This window comes from Myotis yumanensis, unplaced genomic scaffold, assembly GCF_028538775.1.
Source record: "Myotis yumanensis isolate MYYU_CA2020_CCGP unplaced genomic scaffold, mMyoYum1.0.hap1 SCAF_6, whole genome shotgun sequence".
Taxonomy (NCBI): domain Eukaryota; kingdom Metazoa; phylum Chordata; class Mammalia; order Chiroptera; family Vespertilionidae; genus Myotis; species Myotis yumanensis.
The window spans coordinates 61,271,427-61,294,190 of NW_027223757.1; the positions used below are offsets into that span (position 1 = coordinate 61,271,427).

Here is a 22,764-nt window from a genome sequence, read left to right on the forward strand (position 1 = left end):
ACACCAGGCAGGAGTTTCTCCAACATCTAGGTCTCTCTCTCTCTCTCTATTATATAGGAGAGAAACAGTATGTCATAATGTTTTCAACTTTACCAGATGATATCAAACTGTTTTTCTCAGTGTTTTTTGCCCTTTTGAGTGAGAGTTCCTTTTATTCCAAATCCTCACCCACACTTGGTATTGCCTGACTTTATTAATATGTTTATTTATTTACATATTTATTCACTTATTTATTCATTTTGCCAGTGTGCGGGGGGGGGGGGGGCGTATATAATCGTATCTCGTTGTGATTTTCATTTGTATTTCTCTGATTAATAATGAAGTGGAATATCTTTTCATATATTTTGGGTCCTTTTTGTTTCCTCTTCTAAGAAATGCTTACACACGTATCTTGCCCCTTTTACATTGTGATATATGTCTTCGCTTACTGATTTAGAATAGTTCGATAAAAGTTGTGGATGTCAATTCTTTTGCAGTTCTTGCAAACCTTGCAAATATCTTCTCCAACTTTGCAGCTTATTGTTTTCTCTCTCAACGGTCACCTCTGATGAACAGTCTTAATTTTAATGTAGTTGAACTTAGCCTTTAACCTCATGTTTTGTGGGATTTTTTTTGCCTTACTATAAAAATCCTTTCCTATTTCAAGACATGAAAATATATTGTCTTATAATAGTTGCATAGTTTTGCCTTTCATATTTAAGCCATTAGTATTTACTGTATGTGTATGTGTGTGTGAAGTAGAAAAACAATTTTTTAATATGGATTACCAATTGTTTTAGCACCATCCATTGGATAGTTTCTCCTTTTCTCTCTGCTCTGTGGTACTCCTTTTGTCATGAGCATGGGTTTGTCCACTTTGTTGTCCCTGAGCCAATGCCACACTGCTTTAATTATTATAGATTTATATCTTGTGATATCTCGAAACCATGTTTCCCTGGCTCTGTTCTCTTTCTAAGAAGCATCTAAGCTATTCTTGGCCCTCCACTCTTCCATAATACACTCTAAGATTAGTTCACCAAGTTCCACAAAACACCTTATTGAGGTTGATTTATATTGTGTTGAATCTATGGATCAATTTGGGGAGAATTGATACCTTTATAATGTTGTGTTTCTACCTAAGAACATGGAATATCTTTCTTTTCATTAGTACCTTACAGTAAAGCTGTGCAATCTGTAGTAATAAAAGCATAATATGCTAATTAGACTGGACGTCCTTCCAGATGATCTTCTGGACAAAGCCAGGGCTGCAAGGGAAGCCTGGGTCCCGGGTGCCAGAGGGAAGCCAGTGCCAGCAGCCAGGGAAGGAAAGCCTACTCTTGCATGAATTTCATGCATCGGACCTCTAGTTAATTTAATAAAGGGCTTCCACATCTTGGACTTGACTCTAGCTTCATTATATTAATTGTGATCATGTAAATGGCATTCTTATTACCTTTTCTATATAGAAAAGTAATTGTATTTAAATACCATATCTTTTCTGAACAATCTTAATTGCATCCTTAACTTGATACTGATCTTGAAGGGAATGCTTTTCTAATTCACCATTAAGTATGATGCTTGTTTTAGATGAGTTTGTTTCGTTTTTTTGTCAATACCCTATGTCATTTTTTTAAGTTATTCTCTATTCCTAAGAGTTTTAATCATGAATAGATATAAAAATGTATTGGATACTTCTATATCTATTGAGATTGCCAAATGGTTTTTCCATTTTAATTCATCAATGTGATAAATTACCTTAATTAATTTTCAAATATTAAGCCAACTCTATATTCCTGACATAAATCCATTTTGGTCATGACCTTTTTCACACACTGCTGGATTTCATTTGCTAACATCTTATTTCAAATTGCTGAATTCAAATTCCTAAGTGAGATTGAAGCATGATATTTTTTTTCATAGTTTCCTTGTCAGGTTTTGTAAGAGTTCGTATAAAAATGGAATTCATTTTTCCTCTAATGATTAATAGAACTCTCTGGTGAGACTAGAGAGTTATATTTATGGAATGACATTTGACTACTAACTGAAAAATTTAAAGGATATAAAAATAATTAGGCTTTCTATCTTTTCTATTAGTTTCTGTTAAGTTATATATTTCTAGAATTTATTCATATAAATTTCATATAAAAATTTATATTTATTAACAAAATATTATTCATGACATACTCTTGTTGTGTTTTTCATGTCTTCAGAAAGTATAATGATATCCTCCTTTTTCAATCCTGATAGTAGTTAGTTGTGTCTTCTCTTTCTTACTTGAACCAATCTTGTTTTTTGTTTTTAGTATTTTCAAAGGAAAAAAAATGTTGGCCTTTATATTTCCTTTTCTTCTCTCTTATATTATTATTTTCTCCTTTATATTTTATTAATCTCTACTCTTATCTTTATTTTTCTTGTATTTTTAATTTATTTTTTCTTTTGCTAACCTCTTGAGATAGATACTTAGCTCATTAATACTTAGCTTTTTCTTTTTCTAATATAGGCTTTTTAATGGGGTAAATGTACCTTTCATGTACTGATTTAGCTATATCCCACAAGTTTCATGCAGTATTTCTATCATTTGATAAAAATATTTCTAATACCCAGCATGATTTTTTCATTGGCTAATGAGTTAATTTAAGGTATGATTATTTTTTAATTTTCAAACATATGGGTATTTTCCAGTTGGTTTTTAAAACTGATTTTGAGCTTACTTCCCTGTAAGTCTGAGAACATAATGTATCTGTATTATAATCCAAGATATAGATTTGTGCATGTTCTCCCTATGCTTGCAAATAAATTTTATATTTAATATGAACATATATTTTTATTTTCAAATGTTTTAAATATATTCATTAGATCAAGTTTAATTATATTTTCAAACTTATATATCCTCATAAATTTTCATATTCTTGCTCTATCAATTACCAAGAAAGATTTCTTAAAATCTAACTTCTATCATTGGTGATTTTACTTTCTTTATTGTTCTGTCAACTTTTGTTTTAAATATTTTAAGGATTATTATTTTTTTAATATATTTTTTTATTGCTTAAATTATTACAAAGAGTATTACATATTTCTCCTTTTTTTCCCCCGCCCTTGACAATCCCCTGGCCTCCCCTACCCCGCAGTGTCTTATGTCCATTGATTATGCTTATATACCTGCATACAAGTCCTTTGGTTGATCTCTTACCACCCCCCTGCTCCCCGCCCCCCCCACCCTCCCCGGCCTTCCTGCTGTAGTTTGACAGTCTGTTTGAGGCAACTCTGCCTCTGTATCTATTATTGTTCAAAAGTTTATAATGGTCTCTATTATCCATGAATGAGTGAGATCATGTGGTATTTTTCCTTCATTGACTGGCTTATTTCACTTAGCATAATGCTCTCCAGTTCCATCCATGCTGTTGCAAATGGTAAGAATTCCTTCTTTTTTACAGCAGCATAGTGTTCCATCGTGTAGATGTACCACGGTTTTCTAATCCATTCATCTACTGATGGGCACTTAGGCTATTTCCAAATCTTAGCTATGGTGAATTGTGCTGCTATGAACATAGGGGTGCATATATCCTTTCTGATTGGTGTTTTTGGTTTCTTGGGATATATTCCTAGAAGTGGGATCACAGGGTCAAATGGGAGTTCCATTTCCAGTTTTTTGAGGAAACTCCATACTGTCTTCCATAGTGGCTGCACCAGTCTGCATTCCCACCAGCAGTGCACAAATGTTCCTTTTTCTCCACATCCTCTCCAGCACTTGTCGTTTGTTGATTTGTTGATGATAGCCATTCTGACAGGTGTGAGATGGTACCTCATTGTTGTTTTGATTTGCATCTCTTGGATGATTAGCGACTTTGAGCATGTTTTCATATGTCTCTTGGCTTTCTGAATGTCCTCTTTTAAAAGGTGTCTATTTAGGTCCTTTGCCCATTTTTCGATTGGATTGTTTATCTTCCTTTTGTTAAGTTGTATGAGTTCCCTATAAATGTTGGAGATTAGGCCCTTATCAGATATAATGTTGGCAAATATGTCCTCCCATGAAGTGGGCTTTCTTGTTGTTTTGTTGATGGTTTTTTTTTTGCTGTGCAGAAACTTTTTATTTTGATGTAGTCCCATTTGTTTATTTTCTCTTTAGTTTCCAATGCCCTAGGATCTGTATCGGTGAAGAAATTGTTTTGGCATATGTCTGAGATTTTGTTGCCTTTGGATTCTTCTAGTATTTTTATGGTTTCCCGTCGTATATTTAAGTCCTTTATCCATTTTGAGTTTATTTTTGTGTATGGTGTAAGTTGGTGGTCTAGTTTCATTTTCTTGCATGTATTTGTCCAATTTTCCCAACACCATTTATTGAAGAGACTGTCTTGACTCCATTGTATGTTCTTGCCTCCTTTGTCAAATATTAATTGAGCGTATAGGTTGGGGATGATTTCTGGGCTCTCTATTCTATTCCATTGATCTATATGTCTGTTCTTGTGCCAGTACCTGGCAGTTTTGAGAACAGTGGCTTTGTAATACAGCTTGATATCTGGCATTGAGATCCCACCTACTTTGTTCTTTCTCAGGATCGCTGCAGCTATTCGGGGTCGTTTTTTATTCCAGATGAATTTTTGGAGAGTTCGTTCTAGATCTTTGAAGAAGGCCATTGGTATTTTAATGGGAAGTGCGTTGAATTTATAGATTGCTTTGGGCAGTATGGACATTTTAATGATGTTGATTCTACCAATCCAAGAACATGGTATGTTCTTCCATCTGTTTATGTCTTCCTCTATCTCTTTTTTCAACGACCTGTAGTTTTCTGAGTAGAGGTCTTTTACCTCTTTAGTTAAGTTTATTCCTAGGTAGTTTAATTTTTTTGGTGCGATGGTAATGGGATTGCTTTTTTAGTCTCTCTTTCTGCAAGTTCACTATTGGTGTATAGAAATGCCATAGATTTCTTGGCGTTAATTCTGTATCCTGCTACATTGCCGAATTCTTTTATTAAGTCTAATAGTTTTTTGATGGAGTCTTTAGGGTTTTTTAAGTATAATATCATGTCATCTGCAAATAAGGACAGTTTTACTTCTTCTTTTCCAATTTGGATGCCTTTTATTTCTTCTTCTTCTCTAATTGCAATGGCTAATACTTCCAGTACTATGTCAAACAGGAGTGGTGAGAGTGGGCATCCCTGTCTTGTTCCTGTTCTTAGGGGAAATGGTGTTAGTTTATGTCCATTGAGTATGATGTTGGCTGTGGGTTTGTCATATATGGCTTTTATTATGTTGAGGTATGATCCTTCTATTCCCACCTTGCTGAGAGTTTTTATCAAAAATGGGTGTTGAATTTTGTCAAATGCTTTTTCTGCATCAATTGATATGACTATGTGGTTTTTTTCCTTCAATTTGTTTATGTGATGTATCACGTTTATTGATTTGCGGATATTGTACCATCCTTGCATCCCTGGGATAAATCCTACTTGGTCATGGTGTATGATCTTTCTGATGTAGTGCTGGATCCGATTTGCTAAGATTTTGTTGAGGATTTTGGCATCTATGTTCATGAGGGATATTGGCCTGTAATTCTCTTTCCTTGTTTTGTCTTTACCTGGTTTTGGTATTAGGGTGATGCTGGCTTCATAGAATGAGCTTGGAAGTGTTCCTTCCTCTTGGATTTTTTGTAGTAGTCTGAGGAGGATAGGTTTTAGTTCTTCCTTGAATGTTTGGTAAAACTCCCCTGTGAAGTCGTCTGGTCCTGGGCTTTTGTTTGCTGGAAGCTTTTTGATGACTGCTTCAATTTCTTCCATTGTTATTGGCCTGTTGAGATTTTTAGATTCTTCCTGATTAAGTTTTGGAATGTTGTATTTTTCTAGAAATATGTCCATTTCCTCCAGGTTGTCTAGTTTGTTGGAGTAGAGTTGTTCATAGTATTTTTTAACAATCATTTGTATTTCTGTGGGGTCTGTTGTTATTTAGCCTCTATCATTTCTGATTTTGTTTATTTGGGTCCTCTCTCTTTGCTTCTTGGTGAGCCTGGCTAGAGGTTTGTCAATCTTGTTTATCCTTTCAAAGAACCAGCTCTTGGTTTCATTGATTTTCTGTATTGTTTTTTTGGTCTCTATGTCATTTATTTCTGCTGTAATCTTTATTATCTCCTTCCTTCTGCTCACTCTGGGCTTTTCCTGTTGCTCTCTTTCTAATTCTTTGAGCTGTAGATTTAGATGATTTACTACCATATTTTCTTGTTTTTTGAGATAGGCCTGTAGAGCTATAAACTTCCCTCTCAGGACTGCTTTCACTGTGTCCCAAAGGTTTTTGATTGTTGTGTTTTCATTGTCATTAGTTTCCAGGATGTTTTTAATTTCTTCTTTGATCTCATTGGTAACCCAATCAATATTTAATAACATGCTATTCAGCTTCCAAGTGTTTGAGTATTTTGGGTTGTTTTTATTGTAGTTTATTTCTAATATTATGCCCTTGTGGTCTGAGAAGATGCTTGGTATGATTTCAATCTTCTTGAATTTGGGAAGACTTTGTTTGTGACCCAATATGTGGTCTATTTTTGAAGATGTCCCATGAGAACTTGAGAAAGGATTATTATTAAGTACATAAAATTTTAACTTGTCACATCTTTCTGGCAACTTTTATCTTTTTTTATATATATTTTATTGATTTTTTACAGAGAGGAAGGGAGAGGGATAGAGAGTTAGAAACATCGATGAGAGAGAAACATTGATCAGCTGCCTCCTGCACACTCCCCACTGGGGATGCGCCTGCAACCAAGATACATGCCCTTGACTGGAATTGAACCTGGGACCCTTGAGTCCGCAGGCCAATGCTCTATCCACTGAGCCAAACCAGTTAGGGTGCAACTTTTATCTTTATTATGATGATGTAACTGTTTTCATGTTTGTAATGCTTTCTGCCAACTAAGGAATTTCACCCACTGGTGTGCTGGAACTGACCCATACTAACTTACAGGACTCAATTGCACACATTTCTTCCAACTCAGTGTTCGATAACATCACATCAGTGGCTTAAAATCAGCCATGGAGGAGTATTAACATGTGGAAATTGGCAAATGCTGCAAAACAGGCCCTCTCGCCCATCCCCAAGAGTTGGTTATTAAACATTTACTAGCAGCACTCTGAATTTATATTGATACTTTATAGCTATACCAATTTTCCTTTGATTAGTATTTTTATCTGCATACTAGAGGCCCAGTGCATGAAATTCGTGCACTCAGGGGCGGCAGGTGGCGGAGGAGGGGTCCCTCAGCCTGGCCTATGCCCTCTCACAGAATTGGACCCCTCGGGGTATGTCCACCTGCCAGCTTAGGCCCAATCCTTCCAGGGATCAGGCCTAAGCCAGCAGTCAGACATTCCTCTTGCAGTCTGGGACCCCTCCCTCGTTACCACTCACCTGCAATGGAGGCAGGAGAGGCTTCTGCCATGGCCGTTGGGCTCGCCAGCCATGAGCCGGGCTTCTGGCTGAGCAGTGCTCCCTCTGTGAAGCACATTGACCACCAGGGGGCAGCTCCTGTGTTGGTCAGTGTGCATCATAGCGACCGGTTGTTCCACTGTTTGGTTGATTTGCATATTAGGGTTTTATTATATAGGATTATAACTTTCTTCAGCCTTTTAATGTCATCTTCTATATATCTTTTCATTTAGATATTTCCATCAGAACAGTATACAGTGGTTTTTCTTTTAATGCAGTCTGACAATCTTTGTCTTTTAACAGTAGCACTTGTTCATTTGTTTTCAGTGTGTCCCAAACATTGCACAGGACATACTTATACTAAAAGAAGTATTAGTTGTTGATCAGAAATTCAAATTTAACTGGGGGTTCTATATTTTATTTGCTAAAGCAGGCAATCCTATTTTCCTCTTATTTGTAAATTTCACAATAAATAAAAAGGTACCAGATCATAATAACAGCTACCAATGTGCAAGACCTTCCTCAAAACTCTAGACATCTATTTTCTCATTTAATCTTTAAAAAGAAACAAAACTATATCACATGCAAACATTAGTGGAAAACTATGGTGTCAGAATTATTATTATATTCTTTTTAGGTTAGAAATTTAAAGCATATGGGGATTATTTGCCCAAGTTCAGAAAGTGGCTTAGGAAGGCAGAAGGCTCAGGTACTCAAAATGAAGTTTTTCTTCTCTACATGAACTATGATAGGTCCTTACGCATCTGAAAGTTCACCAGGTAGAGGTTTGCAGCTGTTTCTGTTTAGTCTGCTCTCCTTGAGTAGTTAAAATATCATTCTTTTGTGGCTATATTGCACCAATGCTATACATGTAATTCTCTTTACTCAGAACTCCCAAAATATTCCAGCATCAGGTTTACATGAAAGCACTAAACTACAAAGTAGCGTATTGCATGGCTTATAATGTTAAAACCCTGGCCAAAAAAAAAAAGATTCAAAAAGTAAAGATGCTGAGCTAAATTAGACCTGCTTGGGATATGAGTGTTTCAGATATGGTAAGAATTTAACAAGATAAATATTCTCCAAATATATAGCACTCCTAGGAATTACAGGGAGGGATACCCCATCTCCAGCAACCCAGCACAGCTGGAACCAGAAGGCAAGTGACACATATCATTCATGTGTCCCATAAGCAAGTCTTCATTCCTCTTCCCTGATATTTTCTTAGCGCACCCCTGCCTCTGAAGTTAGCTTCTTCCTGAGTTTGGGGAGATTTTTTTATAGGCTCTTGGCAGGTCTCTGAATTCCTGCTATTTGTTTCCCCACACATTTCCAAGCAGATCATGGACTGAATCTGCCTCCAGCTTATGAGTGACCTGGTACTGTTCCAGCATAACCCTTTGGCATTCATATCATCCCACTATTGTGTCAAGCCAAGCTATAAAAATGCTCTGAAAACTATAATATCCCATACATTTGTGAGGTACAATTACAATTCATAATCCACATATCTCAGATTTACTTGTAAAATTCCATTCTGAATCTCTTAACCATCACCTATGTATTTATTTAAGCTCCACATTTTGAAATCTATGGAGATGGTGCAAAAAAAAAAAAAATACACATGATGGGTTAAAAATTAAGAAGCAGAAGCAATGAAGAAGGTTAGTAGAATTTAAGTCAATGTAAGGATGAAATGATGAAACGTGGCTTAATGGGGTTGGTCCTACATGTATACAGAGGCAGTAGCTGCCCAATCAGGGTGATCTGCAGGGTACTAAAAAATTCAGCTGCTGGAGGAAGCACTGGTTTCTCTTTGTCAGCTCCTGAAAATGAGCCTTAGCTAAGCTGGCCAGCAACTTGAACATAATTGTTCTCACTCTGTTTCACATCCTGTCTTCTTCAACCTGACCTCAGCACTATACCAACTCCGCTCACCATTTTTTTGCAAAGCAATATGCTTTACAGTTAATCACAGCTTATAGAAATACCCTGTTCTTCTAACTTTCAAGTATTTAGAGGAGAAAGGATTTTGCTGATCTTGTGTATGTATTCATGTGAAAAGCATTTACAATCCTTAACATTTTAAACTTTCTGCTAAAATTCTCAGGCAAATTTAGCACTCCATGAAGAAGCCTCAGTGTTGATCCTGTGGTTACTCACAGCCTTGGACACAACACCACATACCTGGAAGGTATATGAGAGTCCATATGCCTATGGTTATGGAACTGCGAGAGGAACAGCTCCCCTGAGACTGACAGTTGGCTCTGAGTGGACTTCGGCCAAGAGGCTGCATTAGGACCTTGGATGAGACCTTCAAGCCACCCCATGACAAGCACCTCCGTTGTGTGTCTCTTATTTCCCAGGACATAGAGAGGCCATTCATGTTTGAGAACGCTCCTCCCTACGCCCCTTCTCCGTATGCCCGCCTCTCCCTGCCCCACAAACAGGATGGAAGTCAGCACCCATTGCTGTTCTGGATTCAGGTGAAAACGAGGCCCTGCTGACCTCCTGCCTCTCCGCGCCCTGACACTCACCAGTCATGGAGAGCTCACCACTCCACCCTCTCAGAGAACCACTCCCTCTGACAGAGGAGACAACCTCCTTTGGCTTTTCTACTTCTCCCTTGAACTTCAGTGTTGCTCCTACCCACTCACCAAGCTGCCTATTCCATCAGCAAAATTTCTCAGTAACTCATATTTAAATTTGGTTCTTCCTCTTTTTTTCTTTTTTTTTTTCTCTTTGTTTTAGTGCAGTGAGGTAGAAGAGGGACTTAATACATATGTATAGAGAATAGAAAACAGGAGTTAGCAACTTTTATTTCTTGTAATGGTTCTCTAAGGTTTTAACCCTTTCCTTTCTGATATATCAAGTTTAATGGCTAAATCTAATTTTTTCAATGAGAAGGAAGATAATGCAACTGCTCTAATCTTTGTGAGAAGGAAACACCAATTTTCACCCTCATTGGGGAGGGGTGTTGCTCAACGAATACCAGTTTGGGGGCTAAGGAAAGCAACAATGGCACCCAAGTTTCCAAAGCTTCAGAGAGGGCCGTGTGCAGCATCCCCCTGGCATCATTGCTCATTGGTCTGATGATTGTGAGAGAGTATTCTCTTCATCTGTCATTAAAGGAAACCACTGGAAGTGTCCTTCATTTCTATAATCCTCTTTTCTATCACTTATTCCAGCACACTTCCACAGGGTGGACACTGTGGGGGTTTATTGGGCACTGTATATAGGAAGAGAGATGGGAAAACAAAGTACAGAAGCTCCTATCTTTGTGCAAAAAACGGTGGGCTTGAAATCCATAGAATGTTCTGGAACAGCATTACACCAGGCATTCAGTATCTCTGCAGAACTTTTGAGGCATGTTCAGATATGTTAAACATGACGTCCATTGAGTTGCCCTTGCTCTGTGAGAAAATTTTTCTGTGATTGAGCATTTCTACTAATGTGGGGGTGGACCAGATACAATAGATCACAAACAAGCTGAGCATTTGCATAAAGGCCACAATCCCTGGCTGTTTTTTGGTAAGGTGGGGAAGTTTATGCAGGATTCAATTATTATTTTTTAAAACTTTCATTCATTAATTAGGCCCTGAAATGTTATCCATAATCTCTCTACAGAGTTCTGTTTTTCAAATGGAGATTTTTGTTTCGTAAGAATGCCAGTAAATTTTGTCTCTACTGTTAATTTGTTCATTAAGCCATTACAGCCTTTTCCCTTGGGAAAAAAATAATGGGTTTGCTAAGTACTTATACCAGTGGCCGTTGCTTTCATAACAGTGCTTCTGGGAAAGCCCCATTCTCAGTTTCCTGTTGTCTATAATTGTCACTATATGTATACAATAATCCTATATTGTAAGCCTGCAGAGCTCGATGGCTAGAAAATACTCCTCTGGAAGAAACAGTTTGGTGAGGAGTGGTCCAAAGAGTTTAGTAAGGATCCACTTTACTAAACTCGTAATCAAGAAAGAAACTAATTCATGGGCAAGGCTGAGCCCTGAAGTGGAAACTTTATAAGCAGCCTATGACTGGAAGCTAACTTTGATGCAGAAAAGATTAAAATATACTCTTCAGTGACATGGCAGCAAGATGGTGAGGCTTGTGTTGGCTTCCAGGATGTCAGTCAACACCAAGGCCATGCGGCCGTCAGCCTAGAACCTGAAGTGGAAAACATACTTTTGAATGAAGGGCTGGCATTCACTTTAGCTAGTAGACACCCTTAGGCAATGCTTAGACAATTTAAAACAATGAATGAAGGGTCAAAGGCCCAGTCTTCCAGACCTGCCACTCCACCTATGGCCAGATTTAACTTGTTCTCAGAATAAAGTAATGTTTGTATTTAGTTTTTGGATCTAGCTGTTGTTTCATTAATTTCCCTTTCTATATATCTGGAAATTTCCAAACTTGTCATAGCTATACTGCTTGCAGGATCTGGGTCAGCTCCAGGATAGACTGACTAAAGAAATTTAATTTAAACCCTTAAATCTTCAGTGTCAACCACTTTCCTTAGCTTGCTGCAAGTTGACCTGCCAGTGGACCTGTTGTCCTCCTTTCTGCCCACCTAAATATTTACCATCTACCAGGCCTTTCATGAGAACCTCCTAGACCTAGCTCAATTGGAGTCCATCCCACCATGCTAAATCTCAGCCCTTTCTCAAATGTCTTTTTTGCTGCAAAATCACCACCCTCACCACCAACCCCATCAATAACTGTCAATACTCAATATGTACAATTCCAATCTCAAAGTGATTAATGGAGTTACCTGTATTTTCCAACATCAAGCGTTCAGTACATTATGTGTTAGATAGCGACACCTTCTGGTGAAACATCACATGAGGAGAGAAGGAAGGGATGCAATGTTGGTAGCTCTTTGCCTGTGGTAGCAGAGGAATCCTCACACATATGGGAGCTTGCTTTTTTTTAGGAAAGGAGATAAAGACAGGTCTTTCAAAAAGTTTTGCTGAGTAAAGAGAAAAATTGGTCAGTAGCTGGAGGGGAAGTGGTATCAAGGGAGAATCTTTTTTAAATAGAAGGGGTCCCTAGCCAGTTTCGTTCAGTGGATAGAGCGTTGGCCTGTGGACTGAAAGGTCCTGGGTTCTATTCAGGTCAAGAGCACATCCCTGGGTTGCTGGATTGATCCCTAGTGAGGTGTGTGCAGGAGGCAGTTGATCAATGAGTCTCTCTCATCATTGATGTTTCTATCTCCCTCTCCCTCTCTAAAATCAATTTTAAAAAATTAAATAGAAGGGAAAACTCATCAAGCAGTCACAGGAGGGAAAGCAGAGCATTTCAGCACAGATGCAGCCAGTGAGCAGATGCAGTGCTGGAAATTCAGAAAGTTCTCTTCAAGCTCCTCTTGTTCTCAATAAAATGTGAAGCAAGGTCATCAGCTGAGAGTGAGAATTGGCAAGAAAGGCAGGAAATCTGAGAAAATGTGTGTGCAGTTCTCCAAGAGAGTTGGAAACTCAATGGACCAGGGAAGTGTAGTGTAATATAATTTGAGGATCATAAATTTAAAGTGAGTCCTATTGGTTGCTTTTCTCCAGCCTTGTTCAGCTACAAGGGTGCAGGTGTGGAGTAAGCAGAGGGTTGGATTTAACCATGCTTATGGTTTTGACTATCAAGTACAATAATGGAGGGGCCAGGAAGTGGAGGGCTTGTCATCCTGAAAGGCCAGGCAATATTAATATTTTCTCTCATTGATGCCCGTGTTTTTAATTGGTTCCATTTATTATTTATTTGCTCTTGGACAGAGTGAAAGATTCTGGGAATGATGACTTGTCTAAAATATACTTTATGCCTAAACCATCTCCTTTTTCTGTTCTTTTGATTTTCTCTCACAAAGGAGTTTTTTGTCTTTTCACTTAGGATATTATCTTTAATAAGATGGCTATGTCCAAAACCTCTGAAATTAGACACTATAGAAGAGAGTAGAAATTTCAATAGGAGGTTGCAATAATATAGATGAATAGGACATATGAAGCTATTTTTCATGGTCTAATGTTTTTTTTAAATTAATCTCATTTCTATATTGTAACTGACCCATTACTATTTCCACAGGACTTTTTTATTAATTCACATAGTGAATATGTATTGCATATCTGACGTGTATAAAACATTGTGCTAGGCAAGTACCAAGGTGGGTTGGGATAGTGCAGGATTAAAATACTGAGGTATTTGTAGTCTAAACATGGTGCTTGCAAATACAAAGATGTTTACAGCCTAAAGAGGTAAATTCCTATATTTATAACAAACTAGAGGCACTCAGGGGGGTCCCTCAGCCTAGCCTGCACCCTCTCGCAGGGAGGCTCGTGGGGAGCGGGTCTAAGCTGTCAGTCAGACATCCTTCGCACTGCCACCGCAGATGCACTCGCCAGCCATGAGCCTGGCTTCTGGCTGAGTGGCACTCCCCTGTGGAGCGCACTGACCACCAGGGGTCAGCTCCTGTGTTGAGCATCTGTCCCCTGGTGCGTCATAGCAACCAGTTGTTCTGCCTTTCGATCGATTTGCGTATTAGCTTTTATTTTATAGGATTTCTGTGCAAGCACTACAACACAAGTTCCATGACCTTTGTTCATCTAATTTACCACCATTACCATAGAAGGCACCTGGTCAATATGGTGGGTCAGTAAATGCAATAGAGATATGAGCCATGCTAGAGGAACAGGAGGGAGCAATGAATGAACTCTGAACATAAGATCTGAGAAAGCTTAGGAGAGAAGGAGAGAAAGCTTAGCAGCTGGCCCTTAAAGGGAAAGTAGAAGCCCAACAAACGAAGAAGGAGGAGAAGGGCCCTTCAGTATTAAATAGCAGACAAACTTGAAATGAGCCCTGCAGGAAGCAAAGGAAAATATCAGGACAGACACAGTCTGTCTGTGGACAGCAGTACCAGAGACCAGTGTGTTAGAAAGGAACTGTGATGCCAGGAAGCGAGTGCATGGATTACCAGGGGAAGGAGTTCTATGGAGCACTTACACTGGGCCCAGCACTGTTTTAAGGCCTGCACATGCAGTAACTCATTTAGAATCACAGGAATCCTGTGGGAGAGGCACTACTATCCTCCATTTCACAGGTGAGGAAACTCAGGCACAGAGAGGTCAAGTGCTTCCAAGTTACACAGCTAGTAAGTCACAGAGCCAGTGCCCTGGTTACCATTGTTGCTATAAAAACATTGTGAATAGTTAAGTGATCTACAGTATGATTTGTGTTGCTACTGTATTTTTCTTTCACAAATAATGAACATATTTATGTTAAATTTAGACAGTAACCACCGTATTAGCTGTTCATCTGTATTTAGAAGTTCTGACTAGTCAAATGTATTAATTTCCATTTTTGTCTTTGCCTCCTTCAATAATATTACTATTTCCTAAAACTATTGGTTTAAGGATATTTTTCCTGGTGATTAACATACAATATAATATAGTACATTTGCATTTGTTTTTGTCCAAATTTATAATCTATTTAACTAAAATTTTCCAATATGCTTGAATTCTGGAAAGGTCAGGAGTTTTTTTTATTGTTTATTTTTTTCTGAAATCACTTTGCCCCTCTTTTTTTTTCTAACTTTGAACTTCATCTGGAGATAGTTGTTGATGGCAGCTAACTCATCATCATACAGGTTATACTTATGTTTTGTCATCATCTTAGAGAAATATTTCTTCCTCAGAAAATGTTTCCACTCTTCTATTAAATATGCTCCCTTTTAATAGCAGGTCTTTCAACTATCAATTTATTCTCATTAAACTTTTATCTATTTTTCCCCAAATACTTATATAAACTAAAATTTTAACTCATGAAAATACATCCAAAGAATCAGAATTCAGTTCAATATCAAGGTTACAATTTATGCAGCACTGGAGGGCAACATCTAATATGATCTAATTGCTTTACCCACAAGTGCTTTCATTAGCTCCAATAAATAACAGCTCTTTTACCTCATTAAAATCTTTAACATTCCATATTGTAATTCTTAAAAAAAATTGATTTATTTTATCTGAAATCCTTGGGAAAGACAGACTTTGTCACTGTGACCTGTCCTATAAATATCCTTGGACCCAGGTAACCAGAAGTCCCTGTTCTCAGAGATCTTGCCCCCATATCTTCTCTAGCAATGACTTGGGTGGGGACACAGGCAAAATACTCTGATCCTTCTCAGGCAATAATATTATTACAAGGAGTTCCCTGTGGTTGGTTTTATATAATCTAGAGAAAAACAGCAGGCTAAGGTAACTGATAACTCATGTAATACAAGAAACCAGAGAAAGGTAGAGGATAGCCTAAAGTAGAGAACTGCCTAATACAGGGAAAACATAAGAACTGTTTATGGAGGTATCTGTAACTAAGTCTTTGCTATACTAGAAGGCAGAAATAGGACTAATGTGTGGGACCCACTGGAAGGTAACTTTCAGCTAAAAGGAAAGAATTATATAAACAGAGATAATATTCAAAAATGGAACAAGGTGTTTCCTAGAGGAAGGAGGCAACCATTTGTAGAGTTTTAACCTGGAATTTCCTCCAGCAGGGAGACATGAAAACCTGGGTGCTTATATAAGTTATTTTTCAAACAAGGACACATTTGAGAATAAAAGTATAACAGCAGTAAATCAGGAAATCCCAAGCAAACCGAATCTCATGTCACACTAATTCACCTTTGTTGTTGACAACCAGCTGTGTGGGTATGTTCACACGCGGAAAATAGGGGAAATTGGCCTCTTAGGGGAAAGAGAATGAGTCAGAACTCATGGGAATGCTAAGAAACATCTCACCCCTTTACATTCTCATCCTGATAGGGTGAAATCCAAAGACCCAGACCTATGTGAGCAAGCCATAATATGTGCAAAGTGTTAAGATCCAGAGGGATCCAACCAGGGAAATTCCAGGTCTGGGGCATTGTTCCCAGAGCCAGGGTGGAGTAAATACAAGTTATTCTGAGACATCTAACATAAAAAAAAAAAAAAAAAGTAAGAACAGAGCCATCCCCAAAGGACTGAACAGAGCCATCCCCAAAGGATTGTGGAAGTGATGGTGGAGGTGAGAGCAGGTCTAGTCTAACAGCAGGACTCAGGCAGGCACTGAGAGAAAAATGAAACAATGCAGGGTGTATGGGGAGCCTGGTTTCCCCATGATCTGTGTCTACCATGCCAGATAGGCCTAGACTTATTCAATGAGGCACACTTTTTCTTAATGGTAATTGAAATATAATTACAAAAACTTTACTACAACTTACCACACTGTAATTGATAACTGTGTGAAAGGGTTATTAAAAACTAGAGGCCTGGTGCATGAATTCGTGCACAGGTGGGGTCCAATCAGGGCCGATCAGGGCCGGGCCAGCTGGGAGTAGGGGACACGGGAGATTGCCTGGCCGGCCCCGCTCCTGGTCAGACCAGTTGGCCAGCCACAGTGCACATCACACCGACCAGTCATTCCGGTTGGTCCGGTCGCTTGGCTTTTATATAAATAGATTAACATTCCTAAACTAAAATTTCCATTTTACCAACTGCTGTGGGCACTAACAACTGTAGACTCAGCTCCTGTGCCCCTTCATGCACTTTGCCCTGATGTTGAATGGGCACCTTCCACTTCGCCGTGCAGCCAAACTGACTCAGGGAAACCTGATCCCAGTCCACAGCTAGAATGAGCTACTGGGGGTAATCTCAGTCCCCTGCCCTGTGATCCTCAGCTAAGCCAACCGCCCTGCCATATTTCTTCACAACTGGTGTCGGTCCAGATACGCAGCATAAATCAGCCATACTTTAGGAAAAGGCTATTTTTCAACATGAACAAGGGCAAGCATGTTTAACTCGGTGTAGCCAGCCTATGGGGACAGTCACCACATGAGGGAGCTGAGCAAGGGGAAGGAGAGGAAGGCAGAAAGGCAGAGGCAGAACTTCATTTTCACCAGGCATCCCCTACCTTCTGCTTCCCTTTGTATGAAATAATAACTTCCTTGTTGTTTAAGCCAGTTTGAAATAGATGATCTCTCCTCTTCTGCTGAAAGTACCCTTACAGACCCACAAAACAGTGCTTCCCCAACCTGTCTGCACACTGGAGTCCCCTGGAGACTCAATTCCACGTTCCACTCAGGTTATGATGTGTTCGTGTTTGTAGCTGAGTGAGCAAATGAACCTCTCAGCTCCTTTCCTCTCTGGAGATTCCGAAGAATTTATCACTGCCCAAAACTGACCAAGTACTCTGACACTCCTCATAGTGACAAAGATTATGTGTTCCCACTAGGACTCTCCCCAGAATGAAGGAGGACCTTTCATGCTTTGCAACAAGATGTGAGTTGCTCTCCAGACACTCTGCTTGGATTTCTGCCTGATTTTTTTCAAAACATATTTGTTCAAGAGCCTTCTTTAGTAGAATGAGAATACAAATCTCTGTAAGTCACACGCTTCTGCTCCCAAGGAGCCATAGTGAGTGGTCCCAACTGTTCATCAAGGATTCCTTTCTTAAATGGTGCAATGGATAAGAGGACAGAGATCGAGTGGGAGAGGAGGTCTCAAGTTTTGACTACACTATTAACATGACCTAATACCTCTAACCCTCAGTACCTACTGTGTGGTAAACTGAGAAAAATAGTATCTGTTTCATCTATATAGTAGAGCTTTTGTGAGAATGATATGAGATAATACTTATGAAAATTTTCAAAACAAAAAAGTACTCACTGAATGTAAGCCTAGGGAGTTAAAAATGAAGTCTAGACACAGCAGAGCCAGCAAGAAGAAATGGCATGGGGAGTTTGACCCTCTGCCAGCCTCCTCTCTTAGCTGGCCCCTTCACCTTTCCCCTCATCACCCTGCATAAAATCACAAGCTTGCTCTGTAAATGCAACTGTAAGACGTGCCATGGCCCTCCCTCACTTTCAACCAGATTGACACCCTCTGAGCCCCACACATAAGGAAATCGTAGGACTGCCACCTATCACTAATCGGCAGGAAGGCTGTTTTGTTGCATTGCCCCCCCCCCCCCCCAGGTTTTCAGAAGCACTCCACTTCATCATCGAGAGTATACCCCCGGGTATCACTACGCTATATCACTTCCCACTTGAATTATAATGTCTATCAAAAGAGGCATCTCTCGGGAAGCTTGAGAGCTAAGTGGGGAGTGATTTTTAGAAAGATGTGTGGGAAATGGTTTCAATATTTGGCAGTTCCTAAAGGCAGGATGATTTGAGATGTTGGTGTCTTGTTGTTTTTTAAATACTTGATCAGCTCATACTATCCCCTTATTTCTGAAAGTGCCTTGTCATTGGAACATTACATTTGGCAGTTGCACCAAAGTAGAATTTTCATAAAGCAGAGGATTACAATTTTTCATTGATGCCATTCATTTACCATGTTTCACATATATCGCATAAATGTATGTGTTCACTAGGAACTCAACTTTTCTTTTACAGATCTCTCCATCAAAATGTACCATTCTGAAACTAAAGACATAGACAATGCCCCAAGAATCGAAACAGCTGAAAGTCCTGCAAAAATGTATAAAGTGTCAACCATGAGACAAGTATTCGATTTGGCAAAGCATCGAACAAAAAGATCAGCATTTTTTCCAACTGGGGTTAGAGTCTGTCCACAGGAATCCATGAAACAGATTCTAGCCAGCCTTCAAGCTTATTACAGATTGAGAGGTAAGAAAAGAGATGAAACCTGCTTAGCCTTTTCTTCTTTCCATCCCTTCCCTTTTATTCATCTAGGGGTCATATCCAGCCCAGAACTTCCAGTCTGTCCTTTAGTCACAAGAGTTATAAAAATCTGCCAACTAATCGGAGAGTAATGAATAATAAACATTCAAAACAATGATAGGTATCTGCTCTTATGTTTTATAATAATGATAATACTGTCCTGTGCAATACAGAACCATCAGGGCAGTCAGCAAGTCACCAGGAAAGCCTTGGTCTCTGAGTTTTACCTCTTTTATTTTTGCCAAAGTCCAATATTGGACTTCAATGTTGTTATTATGAAATAAGAAGCAAGGGATGATTGCAACGTCAGGAACCTGAGCAAGTTGATTTATGACTTAACATTTTATTTTTTTAAAGCAACATTACAATCCAGATACTCTCTCCCTCCGTGATAAGGTTAAGGGGTTTACTGCTGATTCAGCAAAAACTTCTGAGGCTTGGAAACCTAGAGGCACGTCCAAGTGCAGAGGAGCCACAAGTCAACAGGGGTTACCAAGGTACAATGCAGGGGTGTTAATGGAGCCACAACATAATTACTGTGATTTCCAGCAGAGTTCCAGTGCAATGTTTACCCCTGCAGAATTCTTACTGTGTCCCTGGGAGTCATTATGGAGTTCAATTATACCACAGCCATCAGTGGCTGCCCTAGTCATTCACTTGGAAAAATTTCCATGGCTTTTTCTTGAAAGGAAAAAAAAGGGATCTTTAGTAGCTGCTATTTAATTCCCCAGGTAGCTCCAAATAATGCAAAGTATCTTGTCTAGCTGAAGCCTAAACTCAGTTCCTCTTACATGTGAAAGCTGAGGCGGTTTACTGATTTCCACCTTGATCTTCCCGGATGTTTGCTTCCATTCCAGAAAGCACAGTCACCCTGATCTATTTCAAGCCCATTGACTAAAGCGAGCTAGTTCATTTCCAGCCTGTGATGTGTTACACATCATGACCACTGAAAAGCATTTCATGATACTAACATCCCAACATGTTCTTGAGTATTTACATCTGTAATAGGTGCAAGTTTAAACTAATCTGGGGAGCTCTTATTGGGTTTTGGCGCACAATTAACTAACAGTATAAAAAACATCAAGCCTTATGTTTCTCACATGTCTCATTTTATGTAGAAGTAGAAAGATATTTGCTTTCTGACAGAAGTCACACCCACGGAGAAATGGCAAGTACTGACTAGAGATCAGAGCAGAAGGAGTACTCCAATCATAGAGAATCAAGTGCACCAGGCGAATATTCTGAGATCCTAGCACAGCCCTTCTGCATAGCTCATTCTCACGAAATGCTGGTGAAGAACACAGGAGGCAAAGAAGAGAGTGACATGTGTAAATGATTCATTTTGAATGTTCCTACACTTTGATTTGATGATATAGGTAAATTCCATTTTATTTGTTCAAGTATAAAAATATAGTATATGCATCACATTGAATATGAACACAACTATTGCTAACTATTTCATGACACTTCTAATTCTTTATGACATTCACAAATAGGATTCATCACAAGTATTTATAGAAAACACTATTTATTGCTGCATCCAAATTTTTAGCTCTGAACTTTATTATTAGCTCTTTAGTTTTACTAGGCTTTCCTCTTTCATTCTTGCTTCCCTAAATGAATCAAACCACTGTTTTTCTTCCCATGGCAATGACAGTCCATTATCTTTATGGCTGCCCCTGGGTGATATGAAATTTTACTATTCATCAACATGGTTTCTTAAGTCTAACAAATTCAGTTCATAAACTAGAAATAAGGTCCAGCTACAAAGCAGTGTTTCTTTGACAGAGTTACCCACTTACTGTTCTCGTAGCTGCTTTTACAAAATTATCTGTTGACATCCTTCAAATGGAAGAGAAAGCTCCTGCATTCCCCAAATCAAATGGAATATTGAGCTATTTCCTTTCCCAGTGCTTAAAGCAACACAAGTGAAAATGTTTGCAGTCGAATCATAAACATGCTCTTCCCAAAGCTCAGACAGCGTCAAGTTTGTTTCTGCTAGTGTCCCGGGGAGGGCAGGGGCGGGGCTGTGCTCCCACCCACGTAAACTCCCTCTTCTGTGACTGCCTCCCTTCACATCATTTGCCCCATGTCTCTTCCTCTCTTTCCCTTCCTCCATTCTTCTATGTCTCTCCTTCTCTCTCTCTTTCTCCCAACCCCAATATCAAAAGCTAGATCTTTCTTTCACATTAATGTGTGACTTAGAAAAAGTTAAAGATGGAGGGAATTCTAGTTCTTGCTACTCCACTGTTGTCCACAGACCAGCAGCCTCACCATCACCAACCAGGTAACTTGCTAGACATTCAGATTCCCAGATCCCACTCCAGACCTACTCTCAGAATCTTCATTTTAATAACATCCCCAGGTAACCCATTTGCACTTTCACATTCTAGCAGCACTGGTCTGAAGATCACCTAGCTAACACCCCCATTGTACAGATCAGAAAAGTGAGGGGACATGCTCAGTTAGGGCCCCCTTTGTTCACGGAGCAGTTAGAGCCCAGCATCCTGACTCCCACTTCAGTGTGTTACCTTTCCATCTAAAGTGTGCCCACTCCTGCGGTGGGCATCTTCACACACCATTGGTCTAACTTCATCCTTCCAAATATAATGAACTATCTAGGGCAGGGATGGCGAACCTTTTGAGCTCAGCGTGTCAGCATTTTGAAAAACCCTAACTTAACTCTGGTGCCGTGTCACATATAGAAATTTTTTGATATTTGCAACCATAGTAAAACAAAGATTTATATTTTTGATATTTATTTTATATATTTAAATACCATTTAACAAAGAAAAATCAACCAAAAAAAATGAGTTCGCGTGTCACCTCTGACACGCGGGTCATAGGTTCGCCATCACTGACCTAGGAACAGGTCTGGCCTCCAAGGCCTGTGTTCCCCGGGGGTTCTTCCTACATCTTAGAACAGCCTGGGGAGTAACTTGCAGCAGAAAGTCTGAGGCTCTGTGGTCAGATTTCAGGCCGTGGCCAGCCACTGTGGGAAGACTTGGAGGCAAGGCTCTGGATTTCTCCAAAACCCCTGTGGCAATCCTTCCAGTAGGTGCAGAAAAGGCTGATACAGAACAGGTAAATCAAGGGAGTAGAAAAATCCAACTTTTAGTAGTTTCTAGACTCCTCCCAGACCCAAGATCCTTTGAGGCCTCACGTAAGGATTATTCTTATGCTATCTTGGTAAGGACAAGGGACTTTCCCCAGGGGTCATGGGCTGGTGCTCTTGTTCTCCCAGTCCCAGAAGGATTCTATGCTTCTTGGTTTGTGTTGCATTTTCAGGAGGCCAAGAAAATGACATCAGAAGAATCACCAAAAAACCTGCCTCCCAAAAAGAGTCCAAAGAAAAGCTTCTACTCCCTGTTTCATCCTAATATTTTGATCCCTATAAACTACAATGCTCCAAGGAGGGCATTCTTCAAGCAGCTTCAGGCAATTGTGCTTTGTGGGGGGAAACTCAGAGTCTTTGTGAAAAGTAGGTTTCAGTGGGGGTAGGGTTGTTATGTGTCATTGAGGTGGAAAAGGGGGTAGAGCTAGGAAGATGCAGGCACCAAAAACAAGCCTTAAACTGGACTGAAATAAAAGAAAGACACTCTGCCCTAGCTGGCATGGCTCAGTGAATAGAGCAGCGGTCTTCTGGTCAAGGGCACATGCCTGGGTTGCGGTCTTGATCCCCAGTAG

General features: G+C 39.4%; 1 protein-coding gene across 1 annotated transcript in view; it reads left to right on the top strand.

Annotated features, from left to right (window-relative positions):
* The window catches only part of IMPG1 (interphotoreceptor matrix proteoglycan 1), a 126,943-nt gene that overhangs the window by 8,700 nt on the left and 95,479 nt on the right, over positions 1 to 22,764 (top strand). Inside the window, 1 exon segment of the mRNA XM_070419095.1 lies at positions 18,790 to 19,023. Within this exon segment, the coding sequence (XP_070275196.1) occupies positions 18,790 to 19,023 (234 nt within the window).